The sequence below is a fragment of the Triturus cristatus genome, chromosome 2_2 (assembly GCF_964204655.1).
Source record: "Triturus cristatus chromosome 2_2, aTriCri1.1, whole genome shotgun sequence".
Classification (NCBI taxonomy): Eukaryota; Metazoa; Chordata; class Amphibia; order Caudata; family Salamandridae; genus Triturus; species Triturus cristatus.
In genome coordinates this window covers 1,171,211,150-1,171,231,040 of record NC_140582.1, presented here as the reverse complement: position 1 = coordinate 1,171,231,040, position 19,891 = coordinate 1,171,211,150, and the positions used below count along the sequence as shown (strand labels likewise).

The 19,891-nt window shown below is 50.6% G+C and overlaps 1 protein-coding gene across 11 annotated transcripts in view; it reads right to left on the bottom strand.

The window, feature by feature from the left end:
- DYSF (dysferlin) overlaps positions 1 to 19,891 on the bottom strand; it is a 1,012,908-nt gene that overhangs the window by 840,205 nt on the left and 152,812 nt on the right. For 6 of the 11 annotated variants that reach the window (XM_085642743.1, XM_085642748.1, XM_085642749.1 and 3 more), the window contains exon 1: positions 11,287 to 12,159. The exons of the other annotated variants lie outside the window; for them this stretch is intronic. In XM_085642743.1, the coding sequence (XP_085498869.1) occupies positions 11,287 to 11,380 (94 nt within the window). In that variant the 5' untranslated portion in view covers positions 11,381 to 12,159. Of the gene's footprint in view, positions 1 to 11,286; positions 12,160 to 19,891 lie in introns of those variants that run through there. 11 annotated transcript variants of the gene reach the window in all.

Sequence of the window (19,891 nt, the reverse complement as noted above, 5' to 3'; positions counted from 1 at the left end):
AGGGCCAGGCTCCAGGGAAAGGCACAGCTCACCTGAAGAAGAGGAGCAGGACCTCAAACCCCCTCCTGCACCTGGAGTACAGGCTCTGGTGTGTAAGTCCTAAGTCCACCATCCCTAGTGTGTGCCAGCCTAGAGGTGATATACACAACACAACCACTGGCATGTGCTCCATGAGTATACACTTGCACCAGGACCAGGCTCCAGGAAAGGCACAGCTCACCTGAAGAAGAGGAGCAGGACCTCAAACCCCCTCCTGCACCTGGAGTACAGGCTCTGGTGTGTAAGTCCTAAGTCCACCATCCCTAGTGTGTGCCAGCCTAGAGGTGATATACACAACACAACCACTGGAATGTGTTCTATGAGTATACACTTGCACCAGGGCCAGGCTCCAGGGAAAGGCTAAGTTACAAACATCCTTTGAAGGCAGAGGCAGCTGATGAGATAGCTCAGTGGGTCACTGTGAATGCTGCATACATTTGTAGGTAACTTGGAGGTCACAGGGCCGAGCAATGCCGGGCCCGCTCGGTCACCTGTCACCAGATGCCAGACACTTCATGCCATGGTAGGCACACTCTGGTATGAGGGTGTACACTCAGGGCGCACCCCTCACCCAGCAGAGCCTTGAGCAGCTCAAAACCATAAAGAGCTGCAGGTCCTACTGCTCATAGTACTACTAATACTCTAACAGGTACTATTTTTAACACGACCACTGCTGCTGCACCTGCTGGCACTACTAACAACAGTACACTAATGATGCCACTACTGTCACTAATACCACTTATACTACTATTGCAGCAACAATTACTGCCATTACTACTACTCTCTATTCTACTACTAATACTATTACATAAGTACTGCCATTAGTACTACTCTTAATATTACTGCTACTCCCACTTCTACTACTAACAGTATTACATAATTACTGCACTTGGTACTACATGCTTTATGCCATTGGTACAACTGTTACTATTACTACCACTCCCACTTATACTACTACCACTATTATGTAATTACTGCCATTGGTAGTACTATTACTATCACTACTACTCCCACTGATACTACTACCAGTATTACATAATTACTGCCATTGGCACAACTGTTCACTAATACTACTTTGCCCACATCTACTACTAACAATATTGCATTGTCATTGGTACAACCGTTACTATTTCTAATATTCCCACTTCTACAACTGACAGTATTACAATTGTTACTATTACTACTTCTCTCACTTCCACTACTAATAGTATTACATTATTACTGCCATTGGCACACCTATTATGCCATTACTACAGCTGTTACTATTACTACTACTCCCTCTTTTACTACTAACAGTATTACAGAAGTACTGCCATTGGTACTACTGTTACTATTACTACTACTCTCACTTCTACTACTAATAGTATTAAATAAGTACAACCATTAGTACTCCCGTGCCATTAGTACAACTGTTTCTAGTACCCCCACTCACTCTACTACTAATAGTATTACATAATTGACATTTGTACTACTGTTACTATTACTACTATTCACACTTCTACTACTAACATTATTACATTCTTTCTGAAATTGGTACAACTGTTTGTATTAGTACTACTCCCACTACTAACAGTATTACATATTTACTGCCATAACTACATTGGTTACTATTACTTCTGCCCCCACTTCTACTACTATCAGTATTACATAAGTACTGCCATCGGTACTACTGTTACTAGTACCCCCACTCTACGACTAATAGTATTATGTAATTGCTGTCATTGGTACAACTGTTACTATTACTACTACTCCCTCTTTTACTACTAACAGTATTACATAATTACTGCTATTGGTAGTACTGGTACTATTACTACTACTCTCACTTCTACTACTAATAGTATTATATATGTAATGTAACTAGATGCTCCCATTTCTTTCCTGGTGCACATCGGTTCCCCAAGGTTCGCAGCAAATCGGCTGTCTCAAGATTGTGTAAACAGCATGAAGCTGGAGGGCAGGTCAAGAAATCTGTTGGAAATCGTTGCTCTAGGTCATTTCGAAAGTAGGAAATTAATGTTTTTCCAGAATTTTCGCTGTAAAACAAAAAGTAGAGATATGAAGTGGTAACACTTGCCTGCTGTGAGGTCCTGTTGGGGAGGATTCCCTTGCGCTTGCCGTCGCCTTGCTGCCCTGCCTGCCCTGTCGTTTTGCCGGAGAGTGCGGAGTGCTGCGTCTGGGCTGCCCCCGCCGCCGTGCCGCTGCCGCTGCGTGGCCGCGAAGAGGGCCGGACTACATCCCCCAGCAAGCCCTGCATCACCGCCCACCACCCGGTTCCCGCGCCTGGAGGCGTACAAAGGGAGGCAGCTCCCTTCGGGGAGCGGGAAACACTTGTCTGCTGTGAGGTCCTGTTGGGGAGGATTCCCTTGCGCTTGCCGTCGCCTTGCTGCCCTGCCTGCCCTGTTGTTTTGCCGGAGAGTGCGGAGTGCTGCGTCTGGGCTGCCCCCGCCGCCGTGCCGCTGCCGCTGCGCGGCCGCGAAGAGGGCCAGACTACATCCCCCAGCAAGCCCTGCATCACTGCCCACCACCCGGTTCCCGCGCCTGGAGGCGTACAAAGGGAGGCAGCTCCCTTCGGGGAGCGGGAAACACTTGTCTGCTGTGAGGTCCTGTTGGGGAGGATTCCCTTGCGCTTGCCGTCGCCTTGCTGCCCTGCCTGCCCTGTTGTTTTGCCGGAGAGTGCGGAGTGCTGCGTCTGGGCTGCCCCCGCCGCCGTGCCGCTGCCGCTGCGCGGCCGCGAAGAGGGCCGGACTACATCCCCCAGCAAGCCCTGCATCACCGCCCACCACCCGGTTCCCGCGCCTGGAGGCGTACAAAGGAAGGCAACTCCCTCCGCCTCGCGGACGCGCGCGGGCGGCGCCGGGAGAAGCCCGGGACAAGGGCGGGACCGTCTGTGGCCGTCCGGGGCCGAAGGAGGCCGGGCTGGGCCACATCTCTTCGGCCGTGGACACTGGACTAGTGTGGACTCCTAACCATTACAGGTTATTTTATTCTTGTGTTAACACGTAGTTTACAGCCTCAAGCTGCGCATAGAGTTTTCTATCTTTTATCAAACATTGTTCGTTTTTAGCCAATCGTTGCACACGGGTTTCTATTTGCACTACACCAGTCTGTTAGTCTGCACCTGAACTATGGGGAAAACTTCTAAATCTTCATCGAGTCGCCCAATGACTAGACAACACGCTAATTTAAATCCCCCGCTTCCAAGTCTTACAGCTATAGACAAAATGCTGCAGAAAACAATTGGGGTGGTCGCCACAGCCATTGAAAACACGGAAAGACGGCTGTCCATTACCCCTGCATTCACTTTGGCACCCCCTTCTGATGGCTTGGCTGATTTGTCTTCGTATCAGGTGGACCTGGAAGCTATGTCTTCTATGTTGCCCTCCTTTACCCAGCTACCTTGTGCACAGGCGACTCTAGATGAGTCTGTGCAAGCGGAAGTTGGCCCACTATCATCATCATATGTTTCTATAGTGGCTCCCAAGAAGGGTAAAGTCAAGGAATAAAAAGCCGAAAACCAAAAAAAGGAGCATACGTCCCGCCCCCCCTGCAGCTGGGTCTGCCTTTCCAGCTCCGGCCCAACACCCTTCCTTTACTAACCCACCGGTTTGGGCTTCTAATTTAGTAATAGATCTACAGTCGTATATAGACCACTCCCTAAACCTTCTTCTAAAAACCCTGTCATCCAAAATCGACAGGTTGGTATCTTTAATTAACACCAAAGGTAGTGGGAAAAAGCTGCCAAACCATGATCTTCTGCATAATCCCGGTAGTTTGGAGGGTGTGGGTACCCTAGCCTCGACTAACAACGCTTCCTTACAAGGCCAGTCTACTTTCCCCTATCCTACCCCTTCTGTTTCAGCGCAGCTACCCTTGGCGCTGCCTACTGTCCCTCCCCTTGATGCTGGTCTTCCCATGCCCCCGCTTACCACCCGTGTCCCCACTGTTTCATCAGCAGGTCTCCAGTCTCACAGTAATAAGGATTATATTCCTCGGAGCCCTGGTGGGGGTAGGCTTCCCTCTGATATGGGTGGTAATTCAGCTCTCCGGAACCTGGCCGATTCCTCTCCCCTCGTTCAGCTCAATCCCGAGGCAGCCCCCTATGTGGTTGTGCTCACAGGTGTTCCCCCTTTAACTAATGCTAAGGGGGAGACCTACTATGAACTTAAAAATAAAGTTACCCACTGGCTGTCCAAAAATAGACCTCTGAATGGAGTTGGGAGAGGGGAGATCCTCTTTGTTCGCAGGGTTACCTGGCTTGGGACTCGACCAAAGGATATTGGTGGGGATTGTGTTCTGATCAATTGTAGGGACCCCAGAGTAGTCGGACATATATTGGATTTGGGCGGGAAGTTTAAAATAGGATCTATTGACACGTGTCACCTGGGGTATTTCTATCCCTCTTCCAATGATCCGATCCATGTGGAACTTCCCAACTTCTATCATGCCTCCCATAATCCCTACTTCAATGTCCCGGTTGCCAACCGTTTTGATATGCTTAGGTTTGTGGATTGGCCATCATCCCCGAGGCATAACATGGGAGGGCATAGGCATACGGGGGGGAGTTTGGGTGGGGATGGGTATGGTGTGGAGATGGATCTCCCCTCGGCTGTTCCTGGTGCCGGGGGCGGTCTTATTTCCTCCTCTTCCCCGCTTCTGTATAACAGCTTTACGGAAGGGTGCCCTGAGTTGGGCCCCTGTGAGCATATTGCTTCACAGGGTTCCCCCACTTCTCTCCCTCTGGTGGCTTGTTCCCTCCATATGCCTGCACGTAGACCTTTAATAGGGTCTTGGAATGTGGCTGGATTGGAGTCCAAACTCTCCGACCCTGAGTGGGGAGAGTTAATGGACAATTATGATATCTGTTTATTCCAAGAAACATGGCTACGGCATATTCCATCGAGGGTGGGCTACGCATCTTTTTTTGTTTCTGCGGCCCAAGGTGCAAGGGGTAGACCCTCGGGGGGGGGGCTAGTCGTTTGGGTTGCAACTCATCTAGGTTGCTCTGTAAAACTCATAGATTCAAAATCCCCAGATATCCTATGTTTGTTACTCACATTTTCTACCGGTTATTCGCTGGCAGTACTAAATGTCTACCTGCGTCCTCATCCGGTACAGCTGGGTTTGTCGATCTTGGGCGCCCTAGATGATGTACTACATTCCCTTCCCCCTGCGTGTCACAAATTAATAGGTGCGGATTTTAATTGTCACTTTGAACCTCTCCTTGGGATCCCCTCTCCTACTTGTGATGAGGACGAAAACTATAAAATTCCAGAGCCCACTATCTATCCTGCTAAACGTCTTATTCCACTAGCCCTTGAGATCAACAAGTTGGCCATTGCACATTCCTTGAGGGCTTGCAATGGTAGACTCTGTCCTGATGTACCGGGGTCTTTCACCTTCAATAGACCTGGGAGTTGTTCGACTATCGACTACATCCTGGTGAACGTGGAATTTTGGGGCTTTTTAGCAGCCTTTTCTGTTACTCCGCGGGTCGATAGTGATCATAACCTACTGTCAATGGAACTGGTAAATAATATTGGTGGCAGTGAAGTCCCACGGGGCCTAACACCACTAAATAGTGAGAACTTGGTGCTAGTTGCAGGAGGCAGACGGATTAGGTGGGCTAGGGTTGTGACTGATGAGTTAAAACTTGCAGCACTATATAGCAATGTCACTAGTTCCCTGGAGGCGGTTTCCCACCTTTTGAGCCCCAATGGGGATATTCCGCTGAACCATCTCCCAGATTTACAGAACATTCACAAGGAACTCCTCGGCGCCCTGGTTGGCTTTTTTTTACACCTCTACCGCCCCTAGGCCAAGGGCTGTTAGGCCTGAGCACTGGTATAATGGCTCTTGTAGGCTGGCTAAGGCTGCCCTGATTAAAGAGGTAAAAACGGGCACACAGTCTAGTGTCCAGGCTGCGAGGGCCTTTTACAAAAATTTGATTAAGGAGGCAAAATCCGAGTGGGAGGACCTAAGGTGGCAAAATTTGAAGCAAGCATTAGCTGATCGTGATTCGAGGGCTTTTTGGAACCTCGTTCGAACTGGTACAGCAGCATGCAGCCCTGCTATTATCCCCAACCTCAGTGAGGAGGTTTGGCTTGCCCATTTTAAACCCCTTTACTCTTCTAGTAATCCTAGGGGATGTGTTGACCCGGCAACCCCGCCTAATGTTATTGTAATGAATCAATTGTACCAGGAAGATTCAGTGAGTCGATCCTTCTCCCTTCCAGAAATAGAGCTGGCCCTTAGTACCCTATCAGTAGGGAAAGCTCCGGGGCTCGACAGGATCCCTGGTGACCTTTACAGAAGTGAATTAAAAATCTGGGCCCCTTACATCCGGGTATACTTTAATGCCATTCTGCAGGGCCTTGAGATCCCGGATACTTGGTTGGGAGCAGAAATTATACCCATCCATAAAAAATCTTCCCCTTTGGATCCAGCGAACTATCGCCCTATAAGTTTGATTGACGTCTTACAGAAGCTGTTTGCCCGAGTCCTTCTAACAAGACTGCAGACCTGGATGGAGGACCACCAAATTCTAACCTCCCTCCAGGCGGGGTTTCGTGCAAAGGTCTCCACTATTGACCAATTGTTTAGGTTACAGTTGATTTATTGGAAGACAGTCAGTATGGGTGCTGGCAATCTTTATTTGATTTTTGTGGACCTGCGGTCCGCATTTGATATGGTCCAAAGGGAAAAACTATGGGTCCTATTACTAGAGATGGGCGCTCCCCCCTACCTTTGTCATTTATTCAAACGTCTGCACGAAGGCACTTATGCAAGGGTGAGATTCGGGAGATGTGGGGAGATTTCAGGGCCATTCCCGGTTGAAAAGGGTGTGAGGCAGGGCTGTGTTCTGGCCCCCACTCTCTTCTCCCTCTTTATCAATGGGTTGATCGAGCATCTCTTGAGCGCCGCCAACCTGGATTCCCCTTTTCTAGCGGGGCGTAAGATACCGGCCCTAATGTTCGCGGATGACACGCTCCTGTTGTCTAAATCTTACATGGGCATCCAGCGCACATTAGAGGCCTTTTGCTCCTTCTGTAAATTAAGGGATCTGGAACTGAACCTATCTAAAACAAAATTTATGGTCTTCAGTTCTAATTCAACCAACTGCCCACACCCTAAGATGGGAGATGTTGCATTGGACAGGGTCTCTACCTTCGATTATTTGGGGGTGACCCTCAATGACAAAATGAAATGGGGGTCTCACTTGGCGAAGGCAAATCTTAAGCTAGCACAATCAGCGGGGGGTATCCTGAAGGTTTTTAATAACACCTTTTCTAAACCTCTGGGCCCCCCTATGGAAATTTACAAATCCCAAGCAAGAGGGGGTGCGCTTTACGGCGCTGTACTCTGGGGACATTGCACTTGTGCTACCTTATCGTCAATTGAGAATTCCTTTATTAGGCGATTGCTAAAACTACCTGCAAGTACCCCTTTAATTCCGTTGAGATGGGATTTAGGTCTAGTTCCTATAGAAGAGATTATCCTGAACCGCCCACTCCTGTTTTGGAGACGTCTCTGGTCAACACCCGAGCTTGCAAGCTATAGGCATGATCTTGGTGACTTACTGTCAAGGGGAAATCTGGAAAAAATCCCTTGGTTAACTTATGTAAAGAACCTCTGCTACTCCATAGGGATGGGGGACCTATGGTCCGCACCGGAAGCGACTAGTCGCTCACTTTCTAAGAATTCACTGCGGGAGGCTTTTCAATTGTATCGGAGGGAGATTTTACTGCATTCCTCTCTGGGCAGGCTTACCGACACCTTTCTGGACATTAAGTTTTGTCCCCAGTTTGAAGTTTTCTTGGATGTTATCCAACCCCCTTTGGCGAAGAAACTCTACATTCAGTTTAGACACGGTTCGTTACCATTGAGGGCTTTTACCTGCAGATGGTCTAATGCATCTGATCCCTTAAACACGTGTCCTGTATGCATTGATATTTGTGAAACAGAGCTCCATGCTGTTCTTTTCTGCCCTCTATATAACAAGGCAAGGAAGAAGTGGATTATTCAGCTCTGCAAGTCTAAGGGTCTTAGGGACTATCGGGAGGTGTTTAGAATACTGAAGTACGACACTACCCCTTTGATAGTGTTTGCGACGGCCAAATACCTTCTTTCTATGTGGTTCACCCGGTCCAAAAAACTGCAATCTGTCACACAACCCTCCCGATCCTAGTGTTGCTGCTACCAAGAAGCTGTGGTGTAGCGAGAACACCGTGGGCCTTGGATTTAGTTTTAACAATTTGTTTTTATGATGAAAAAACTTTTTGTTCTCATTTGTTTGTGTAATCTTTGTATCACTAAAAAAAAATTTTTGTAATGTTTTGATGGATTATACTCTATGCATTGTCAATTTAATCATGTTTTATGGTACATAATTATTTATGTCTTTTTATGGTATCTTACCGAAATAAAAGCTTGACTGACTGACTAGTACTAATGTGCCGTTATTACAACTGTTACTAGTACCCTCACTCTACTACTAATAGTATTATACAATTACTGCCATTTGTACAACTGTTACTATTACTAGTACTCCCACTCTAGTACTAATAGTATTACGTCATTGCTGCCATTGGTACAACTGTTACTCTTACTAGTACTCCCACTCTATTCCTAACCGTGTTACGTCATTGCTGCCATTGGTGCTACTGGTACTATTACTGGTACTGGCCCTACTGTTGACGGTGCTACTGCCACCAGTAATGATACTACCAATAAGTAAAAATGCCACTAATGAAGAGAATAACACTGATTATTGTAAACTGAAGGCTGCTTCCGGTCCTTGCAAATACTTCATGTTAACCTGATCTACTACTAGCCTGGTCCTGGAAGGGAGTCAAATATTGAGCTGTAGCGCCTAGAAGAACTGGGTTTTCACTGATCAGCACTTTCAGCTGCTGTACAGCTCAGCGGGCTACGCACCTACTCAGACACAGTCACGGCACACGTTCATTTCCAGTGGGACAGGCTCAACCTTTCATCTCTCAACGGTGGTTAAAATGTGTGCCAGTCAGCTGAGCTGCCACACGCTCCTCACGCGGTGGGAGACATTGGGGACCAGTCACACTGGCATTGATGCGTCCGGAAGTAGTACCGGAAGAGTAGTGGTGTACACACTCCCACAGGCGTTTGTGAATCGGCCCTAAAATGTTCATCCCCTATTAGTCAAAGTGTAAACAACGCCCTGTGCTTTCTATGTGTTCTCATTGCATAGGGGTAGTCCCTGCATGGTCCCACTGTCTTCGCATTGTAGATGTTTTGGGGGCTTTACATATAGTGCACACTATAAACTTCAATGGGGCCTTTCACATAGGAATGTTGGAGTATGTAAAGTTGTACTCCTGTCGTACGTTTTACCTACAGTGTGCACTATATACATGACAATAATTCGTATCGTTTCACCAGTGACGGCTCCTCACCAAAGCGTTGGGGGGACACAGCGCTTGGGACTGACCAGGAGGCAACTTATTGGCGCCTTTCAAAACAGTATCATAAATCCAACTAGAGAGGGCGCTTAGAAGTGGCCAAGAGACAGCGTGTTGGCGCTATATAAAACAAACAAAATAAATATCATAAACTCAACTATGGACCGGGTGCTTAGAAGTAGCCAAGAGGAAACATGTTGACGCTATACAAAAGTAACAAAATACGATCATAGACCTTTCTGTGGGTGGGGCGTGGGCTCCCCTGGGAATAAACAAGACTTCAGGATGCAGGCAGGAAGGTGAGGGGAGAGGAAGAGGGAAGTGTGAGAGGGACACAATGAGGCAGACGCGTGAGTCAGTCCCGGAGCTCCGAGGGGCCTGGGAGCCCGGCAACCCGGCAGAGGCAGACTATATATGGGCAGCAACAATCACCAGGGACTCCGGGCTGTGCAGCTGCTGCGAGGGGGCACGGATTCCAGAGTGGGGGCTGTGTGTCTGAACACAATCCCACGAAGCACGGGCGATCCCCCCCCGGGCCTCTCCTGGCGCAGCCCTGCTCCAAGCAGTGTCGCCTTATGCACTTGGCGGAGCCTGGAATGTGGAACACCGAGGAGAGAGCCTCCCCTCCCCCATGAACACTTACTATAGGTGACACCTTGATTTATGAGCTGGTGAGGCAGCTCAGTAGGTTAATGCACACGTGTATACACAGGAGATGTATACACAGAGAGAGAGACCTGCAGGTCACAGGTGGAAATCCTGCCAGGCATGCTCCGCCTTTCATCCTTTCGAGGTGCTGAAAGGAGTGCTATCAAGTTGGGTTGTAGATTGACCTGTTATTTAAAAAACATCAACCTCTGCATCAACAAATGCTGTAGACAACACTAGGGGGTTGGGGGGCACAATGGAGGCGTGCAGGGGTACGTCACTAGCACTCATGTAGAACATGTTACAACTGCTGCACTCCCCAATGAGTTTGTGAATTACCCCAAGCCATCTCAACTGGGGATATTGTGAAATATCCACGCACAGCCAGAAAGGAGCGAGCCCTCGTCGTGGACCGGCTCCAATGCGTGGAAAGACTAGAAATACCCCCGGACCCCCTGGGAGGACAAGCTTCAAACACTCACTAGAGTCAAGTTAGGTTTTAAACGGAGAGACATCTCTTAGTAGGGGCACTTCCAACAAACCCATGGCGGGGTAAATGTCTCCTTAAAATATATCACTCGCCCAGCGCACTCGCTGATTCAGCCAGCCATCCATACACTGGTCCAATTTACCTTCACTAATTCATGCATTCATTGCTTCACTATTGTTTCACCTAAGCCTGTACTCATTCCCTTCAGCTATTGCTCAGTCTGTCCCCCAACTTTGTGATACACTCGCCCGTTCGTTCATTGTTCATTCATTCCCTGTTCATTAATACATGCGCACATCCGTGCACTCACTCAACCACCCGTTTAAGCACATTCCATTAATCCAATAATGCAAATATTCATTCTTTCGTTCGTTGCTACATTTATCAACTCAATTATTGGTCAATGTATTCGCTGCCTCATTCATTCATGTGAACGATCTAGCGCGTCGTCACGGATTCCCCACAAATAGATAGATTATGTCTTCAGTTATTCATTCATTCACTCACTCATTCACCGAGCACTCGTCCGCGCCGCTCGGGCAGACCCTCCACAGTGCCCCCCGCCCCCTTGAACAGATACTATTATTACAAGGTTTCGTCACAGAGGTGCAGTGCCCCCTTCCACCCACCTCCGGTGGGGGGGGGGGGCGGTGTTTCGGGCCCCACACTCACCTCGGAAGCTGAGGCTGGCCACCGGGTCGCTGTGCTTGTCGCCCTTCTCCACATTGGGCAGGCTGGAAGCTCTCTGCACCACACAGCGCAACATGCTTCAAGGCGCTGCAGAAATGCAGCTCAAAGTGAGGCCGCGTGAGGAGAATGAGTCCTCAGCAGGGCACGTGTCCTCACAGGGGTCCACGGGAGGGGTCTTCACTGAGGATGGAGGGCAGGACCTCACAGGGCTGCAGGGGCAGGCTCCTCTCTAGGGGTGCAGTAACTGCTGCAGCACAGACGGGTCCGCTCCAGGGGTTGCACAGTAGGGGGTCCGCGTGCAGCAGGACAGAGGTCCCTCAATTGGGGTTGCAGGGTAGAGTCCCTGGACAGGATGCAGTGCGGGCTCTCTGGGGGTGCAGTAGATGCTGCAGCACAGAGGGGTCCCCTCCAGGGGTTGCAGAGCAGGGGGTCCGCGTGCAGCAGGTCCTAATCAGAGGCTGCGGGGTGAGTCCTTGGACAGGATGCAGTGTGCGAGGACCGCTCTCCCACCCTCTGCCGATGGTCTCCCTCCTCAGGCCGGTGCCGCAGGTCAGGATGCGGCCGAGAGGGAAGCGGCGCTGGGAGCAGCGCCCGGCCTGACCCCGCCTACCGCCCGGGAGAGGACTCGGATCCGCGGGCGGACGCGTGCGGGGCGGTCCCGGGCTGGCAGACTTGGCGCGTCTCCCCTCTAGACCCCCCTCCCTCGGCTGTGGGCACCGAGGAGACGTCAGGGTCCCCAGAGGAGATGTGAGGGGCACTCAGCTCCCAAAGGGCCCATGAGGAGCTGTGAGGGACAGACAGCTCCCTGCGGGGAATGTGAGAAGCAGATAGCTCTCTGCTGGAGATGTGAGGGGCAGACAGCTCTCCGTGGGCCCCAAGGAGATGTGAGGGGCAGGCAGCTCCCTAAGGGACCCCGAGGAGATGTGAGGGGCAGACAGCTACCTATGGACCCCAGAGGAAATGTGGGGGGCAGGCAGCTCCCAAAGGACCCATGAGGAGCTGTGAGGGACAGATAGCTCCCTGCAAGGAGATGTGGGGGGTGAGGGGGTAGGCAGCTTCCTATAGGCCCCTGAGGAGATGTGAGGGGCACGCAGCTCCCGAAGGGCCCATGAGGAGCTGTGTGGGACAGACAGCTCCCTGTAGGGAGGTGGGAGGAGCACACAGCACTCTGTGGACACCAGGAGATGTGATGGACAGGTTGCTCTCTATGGGCCCCTGAGGAGAGGTGAGTGGGAGGCAGCTTCCTATGGGCATATGAGGAGATGAGATGAACAAACAGCTCCCTGCGGGCCCCCAGGAGATGTGATGGCCCGGCAGCTCCCTTTGGCCCCTGAGGAGACGTGAGGGCAGGCAGCTCCCAAAGGGCCCTTGAGGAGATGTGAGCGACCAACAGCTCCCTACAGGGAGATGTGAGGGGCAGACAGCTCTCTGCGGCCCCCAGGAGATATGAGGGACAGGCAGCTCCCTATGGGCCCCTGAGGAGATGTGAGGGGCTACCAGCTCCCTGCAGAGAGATCTGAGGGGGCAGATAGCTCTATGTGACCCCCCAGGAGATGTGAGGGTCATGCAGCTCCCTATGGGCCCCATAGGAGATGTGAGGGGCAGGCAGCTCCATATGGGCCCCAGAGGAGATTCCAGAAGCAGACAGCTCCCTTCAGGGAGATGTGAGGGGCAGACAGCCCCTACGGGCCCCGGAGGAGATGTGAGGGCAGGCAGCTCCCTATAGGCCACTGAGATGTGCAGGACAGGCAGCTCCTATGGGCTCCTGAGGAGATGTGAGGGGCAGGTGGCTACCTATGGCCCCCTGAGGATATGTGAGGGGCTACCAGCACCCTGCAGAGAGACGTGAGGGGGCAGATACCTCTCTGCGGGCTCCCAGGAGATGTGAGGGTCAGACAGCTCCCTATGGGCCCCATAGGAGATGTGAGGGCCGGCAGCTCCCTATAGGCCACTGAGATGTGCAGGACAGGCAGCTCCTATGGGCTCCTGAGGAGATGTGAGGGGCAGGTGGCTACCTATGGCCCCCTGAGGATATGTGAGGGGCTACCAGCACCCTGCAGAGAGACGTGAGGGGGCAGATACCTCTCTGCGGGCTCCCAGGAGATGTGAGGGTCAGACAGCTCCCTATGGGCCCCAGAGGAGATTCTAGAAGGAGACAGCTCCCTTCAGGGAGATGTGAGGGGCAGACAGCTCCCTATGGCCCCTGAGGAGATGTGAGGTCAGACAACTCCCTATAGGACCCTTGGGGAGATGTGAGGGGCAGGCAGCTCCCTATGGGCCCCTGAGGAGATGTGAGGGGCAGGCAGCTCTGTATGGGCTCCGGAGGAGATTCGAGGGGCTGACAGCTCCCTTCAGGGAGAAATGAGGGGCAGACAGCTCCCTATGGGCCCCAGAGGAGATGTGAGGGCAGGCAGCTCTCTATAGGCCCCTGAGGAGAGGTGCGGGGCAGGCAGATTCCTATGGGCTCCTAAGGAGATGTGAGTGGCAGGTAGCTCCCTATGGGCCCCTGAGGAGATGTGGGGGCAGGCAGCTGCCTATGGGCCCCTGAGAAGATGTGAGGGGCAGGCAGCTCCCTATGGGCCCCTGAGGAGATGTGACTACCTGCGGAGTCCCCCAGGGGTCCTCCCTCAGCCCTCCGCTCTTCAACAACTACATGGTTCCGCTCGCCCCTATCGTCAGAACCTACGGACTCAACATTGTGTCATACGCAGACGGCACCCAACTCATCCTCTCCCTATCCAACAAACCCAACACGGCCAGACACAACTTTCGAGAAGGCATGGAAGCCGTCGCCAAATGGATGAAAAACAGCTGCCTACAACTAAACACCAACAAAACGGAAGTACTCATCATGGGCCCAAACCCAGATGCCCGTAATGACACCTGGTGGCCCCCCGCCCTCGAAAGCCCGCCCACCCCCACGGACCACGCACGCAACCTGGGAATCATCCTAGACTCAGAGCTCATAATGGACCACCAGATCAACTCCGTCTCGTCCTCCTGCTTCCACACCCTCTGCCTCCTATGTAAGACCTTCAAATGGATCCCCCTCAAACACAGTAAGACCGTCACTCACGCCCTGGTCACCAGCAGGCTCGACTACGGCAACGCACTCTATTCCGGAATAAACAAAAACCTCACCCGCAAGCTACAGAACATCCAAAACGCCGCCGCAAGACTGGTCCCAGGGCCGGACTGGCCGTAGCGGGCACCGGGCAATCCCCCGCTGCGCCGCAGGGGTGGGGGCCGGTTTTGAGCCCCTGGGGGCCGTTTTTGTTACAGGGCCGTTTTTGCAGCATAGCTGCAAAATCGGCCCTGTAACAAAATCGGCCGAAAACCGACCCTGGGAAAGAGCTCGGCGGCACACCCAAGCCCGGGGGGTGGGGGGGGCCGAGCACTTTGCCAGGGCCGGTTTCGGTTCCCAGTCCGGCCCTGACTGGTCCTCAACCTGCCAAGACACTGCCACATCTCCCAGCACCTGCGCACACTCCACTGGCTCCCCATCGAAACTAGAGTCCCCTTCAAGATGCTAACCCACGCTCACAAGGCCCTCCACAACACCGGACCAGCATACCTGAATAGCCGACTCAAATTCCACGCATCCCAAAGGACCCTACGATCCGCCCAGCTCTCCTACGCCGTGGTCCCCCACACCAGAAAGACCAGATCGGGAGGCCGCTCCTTCTCCTTCCGCGCGGCCAGAGCCTGGAACGACCTTCCGCTCCACCTCAGACAGATAACATCGCCCCCCATCTTCGCAAGAAACCTCAAAACCTGGCTCTTCGACAGCCCCCCTCCTTGATGAACTGGAACCTGCGCACCCCTCCCCCACCTCCTCCCCAGCACCTTGAGAACCTTACGGGTGAGTAGTCGCGCTTAACAAACACCTGATCTGATTTGATTTGATTTGTTTTGAGGGGCAGGCAGCTCCCTGTGGGCCCCTGAGAAGATGTGAGGGGCATCCTGCTCTAAAATGACCATTCTAGGGCCAAGAGGGAGTCGGAAATATCTGTCCAATGGACGGAGTGCTGAAACTTTTCAATCACTCACCCCCAGTCACAGATCTAGGTTTAATCCATGGTTCTTTTGCTCACGATGCTACCCCATTTCAGACCCAACCATATGCAAATCAGTCTTGACCCTGTTCCTCATGGAAACAGTACAGCCCGAACTACCAGGCCAGGTCCTCTCTGGAGCAGAAACAAGCATCATAGGGCTGGTTTCGGGGTTTTACCCCTCATCAGCCAGGCTAGCTTGAATCCAGTGGCATGGAGAGCATGGAACCCATGTCTGGGCATGCCCTTGGCCACTAAGGGCGAACATAGCAAACACAATAAGAGGGTGGACGGAGAGCTGAAACTTTTCAACCACTCACTCCCAGTCACAGATCTGGAATTAATCCATTGTTCTTTTGCTCACTCCGCCACCCCAGTTTGGACCCAGCCATATTCAAATCAGTCTTGACCCTGTTCCTCATGGGAACAGTCCAGCCAGAACTTCGCTTATTGTTCACCTTAAGTTGGCAAGGTATCCCTTGCTCACTTTGCCATTGGATTCAAGCTAGCCTGGCTTATTAGGGATGAAACCTCGATACGGTCCCGGGATGCTTGTTTCCAGTCCAGGGAGGACGTGGCTTGGCAGTTCTGGGCTGGACTGTTCCCATAAGGAACAGGGTCAGACTGATTTGCATATGGCTGGATCTGAACTGGGGTGGTGAAGTGAGCAAAAGAATGATGGATTTAACCCAGATCTAATAGTGACTGGGGATGAGTGTATGAAAAGTTTCAGCACCCAGTCCAAAATCTCTTTGTGTTTGCTTTAGTGATGCTTATGGGCAGAAAGAATTATGCTTATGGGCAGAATGGATATCTCAGATGTGGCATCTACTCTGGGCACACATGACTTTCAAGAGGTGCCGCTTGCCCATTAGTGTACTCAGAAAGGACTTTTCAAACATTGCAACCTGCCCCTTGATGTCCGAAGAGCAGCGAGGACTTTCGAAGAGACGACACCTGACTATTGGGGTTCACTGGGCAGAGTGGTGTCTCCTGCCCACGGGTATGCATTGCAAAAGACACACAATTGATGGACGGAATGCAGAGCAAATCAAAACATTCACCCCTTGCGATTGAAGCCAAGATGGCGGCTGAGTGAAAGACCTCGGGAGCTCACCTCCACATCACTCCATCCCTCAGATGAGCGCAGATGTCAAGCGCTACATAGAATGCACCCTGGCCCCGAAAACTGGTCTTGCCGGCGTGAAGGACAGCGGGGGATGTTTGAGAGACGCGACGGTGGAAAAACTGAGGGAAGAAACGGTGGTTCGCACTGGGAAGCGCTAGCCCGGTTGTTGCTGACAGCAGTCTCCGGCTGGGGTAATTCCGACAGGTGCCAGCTGGAGTTGCTTAGCAACAGAGACGCCGTATTCACGGAAGTGCTTCACAGGAAGACAATGGCGATGGCAGCGTGAGGAGCAAGATTCGCTCAACAACTCAGAGAAATACTTCTTCTGCGCGGCGCGAACCAGACCCAAAATCGGACTTTGAAGTAAAGAAGTCCGGCCTCATTACGGGTAAGAAGAGTAAAATTAATAATGGGAAAAATGCTAAACCCCTCGCCCCAGATAGTCTACCTGCTGGAGGATCGGAAAAGAAACAGACTGTGATTACGAGTCTGTTTCCAAAAAAGGAATTGAGTATGGAGGAGGGAGGTCAGAGGAAAAAACAAACAAATGACTGTGCCAATAGTGAGAACACTGGTGAAATCCAGATACCGATGCAAATAATAGCCGAACCGCATGGGGGTCAAATAATGAGAATATGGTATTGAGTATGGATGATACACCCGTAATTATCCAGCAAGAGAGGGAGGGTAGCAAGGAAAGTAACTTGTCGCAGTCTACTCCTCCCATTTATGACAAAATCGAGACGGATAAAAAGGAGAAAGATCTCAGTGTGAGCAAGGAAGTAAAGCAGTTGCCACTCATGCTGACAGAAGGTTTACAAGAAGGCCTTTCAGAGAATATAGAGATGGGCTACCTGTCCCCCGATCTTATGGAGAACTTTTTCTCGTTGAATGAAGAATCCGGCGACTAGGATGTCAGTGACTCGCACAGTGGTAGCAGCGATGACGGGTGCGTAGACACCTCAACAAGTAACTGTAGTCAACAGAGGGGTAGAAAGATGCCCAGGAAATCAAAGAGGCTTCCGGAAGGGAAAAAGAGTGCTCGGGTGGGACTACTCGGACACACAACCACATTCCTTGGTGGGTATGCATGGAACAGTGAGCTTAGACAAAAGACCTCAAGGGGGCATGGTGGTTCATAGGGACCCTGAGCAGACACCCGAACCTACATTAGCTACAATCCTGCAATTGTTAAGTGCATTTCAAAACGAGGTTAAAACGGAAAATCGGAACAACCGTGTTGCTGCAAAAAAACGACAGGGTTCAGTGCGCAAAATTGGGAAGACCTGCACTGAAATAGCGGAAAGGATGAGTATGATGGAAAATCGGACGGAAGTGCTGGAAACCACAGTTGACGCTTTAAAAACACAGGTGACCTCACAGGAGAGTGCGGTGAAAGACATTATGTGGAAACTGGAGGAGGCAGAAAGCCGCCAACGTCGGAATAATCTAAGGATCCTAAGGATCCCTGAGAATAGTGAAGGAAGCGATAATCGCGCATTTACTATCAATTTGTTCAAGAATGCGTTTCCAGAACTAGCACAATGGGACTGGGACAAAGAGATTCAACGTGTGCACAGATTCCCGATGACAATGTCCAAACGCCCACAAAATAATCAATCATATTCTAGAGTTATTATGATTTATTTTGGAAATTTTTTGCTCCGACAGGCAGTGTACGATCTGGCAAGACCTAATAAAAAACGGAACTGGGAAAGTTTTTCATTTTTCGCTAAACCAGATTTTGCGCATGCCACAGTGGAGAGACACTGGCGGCTCCGACAGCTGATTACACCGTTTCAAAAAGCAAGCTTTTCTCCAGAACCCTGCAAAATTGAAAGTAATCTCGCAAGGACGAACCTGTGTTTTTTACATCAGAGATACAAGCTGAGCAAACATTGAAGGAAATCATTGCAGGGATTTTTTTTGTATGAAGTAATTGTGATACTCTTTTGTTGCAGCTGGGTGGAGGGGTAAATCGGGTGAATATCTAAGAAGAGGATGTATATACAGGAGGGAGGGGGGTGTGGAGGGTGGGTGAGGTTGGTCAGACGCTATCACACAGGCTCAGGATTGAGCCTGGTGGCTTAGATAATGGTGGAGGGTGGGGGGTGGGAAGGAGGGAGGACAAGACTATGGGGATTGTTAGACACAAGGTGTATTTGATGGGTGCAGGGTGGGGGGTCAATGCGAAAACAGAATTAGCAGAGAAGGGCAAGTATGGATCAAAGTGAGGGACATTACTACAGTTAAGTTTGGATGGGGTGAACAAACACTATCATGGTTGGGTTGAACATTTTGACTGTTAATATTTGTGGCCTTAACGATATAAAAAAAAGACAGAAAGTAGCTGTGGGATTACAGATGACTGGGACTAATATCATATGCTTACAAGAGACACATATTGAGAGATCTCAACAACATCTTCTGAAGACACTAGGATATCGGTTGATTACCGCTTCAACACAGGGGGTGCGAGCTAGAGGGGTGGCGATTCTGGCAAAAGGTTGTGATCTTCAATTTACACGTACACTAGCTGATAAATTTGGACGGTGGGCGATCACAGAATGCCACTATGACAATGGGGAAAGTAGATTGACCCTATGTACTATCTATGGTAATGTTAGCGACGACCCATATGTGCTGTCTAGCATGGCTAATGAATTGGCTCACTGGCCTCTCCGGCTGATTGTGTGTGGGAATCTCAATTTGCATTTGCCTGGTGACTGGTTTTCGGATCCAGGTTTTAAATATCAAGGTCGGAAACCGAAAGCCTTCCAGGCACTGAAAGATATGTGTGTGTTACATGGGCTGATTAATGGTTGGCAATTAGAGCACTCTGGGGATCCAGGATTTACGTATTATTCTTATCCGCATTCCCGGCATGCGCGGCTAGATTACATGCTTATGTCTAGCTCCTTGAGTTCTGCCAGTATAATAGAAAACTTGCCAAGAGTCTTATCGGACCATAATGCTCTAGTGCTAAATCTAGAATGTGGGGTAAATAAGGCCAATACAAGGACATGGACGTTCGAAAGAGCATTGCGGGGAAATGAGAAATTTTGCCAACATATGAGGAGATGGATCCCGGGATTCTTGAAGGATAATCTCGGTAGTGTAGCAATAGATGTGGTTTGGGATGCCCTAAAGGCAGGTATCAGAGGGGATACACTAAAATTCTCTCTTAGCTCTAACAAAGAGGCCAGACAAAAGATGGCGACTTTACAGCACAATTTGGGTAGGGCTGAGGAAGATCTGATTAAGGCCGTTCAGGAGGGGCGAGTAGCCGATAGCGAACTAAGTCAGGTGGCGATTTCTAAAAATTATATAATCGATATCTTAACTGAGAAAGTGGTAGCCAAGGCAACAATCCATAAAGAGAAAATATATGAACTGAATGAAC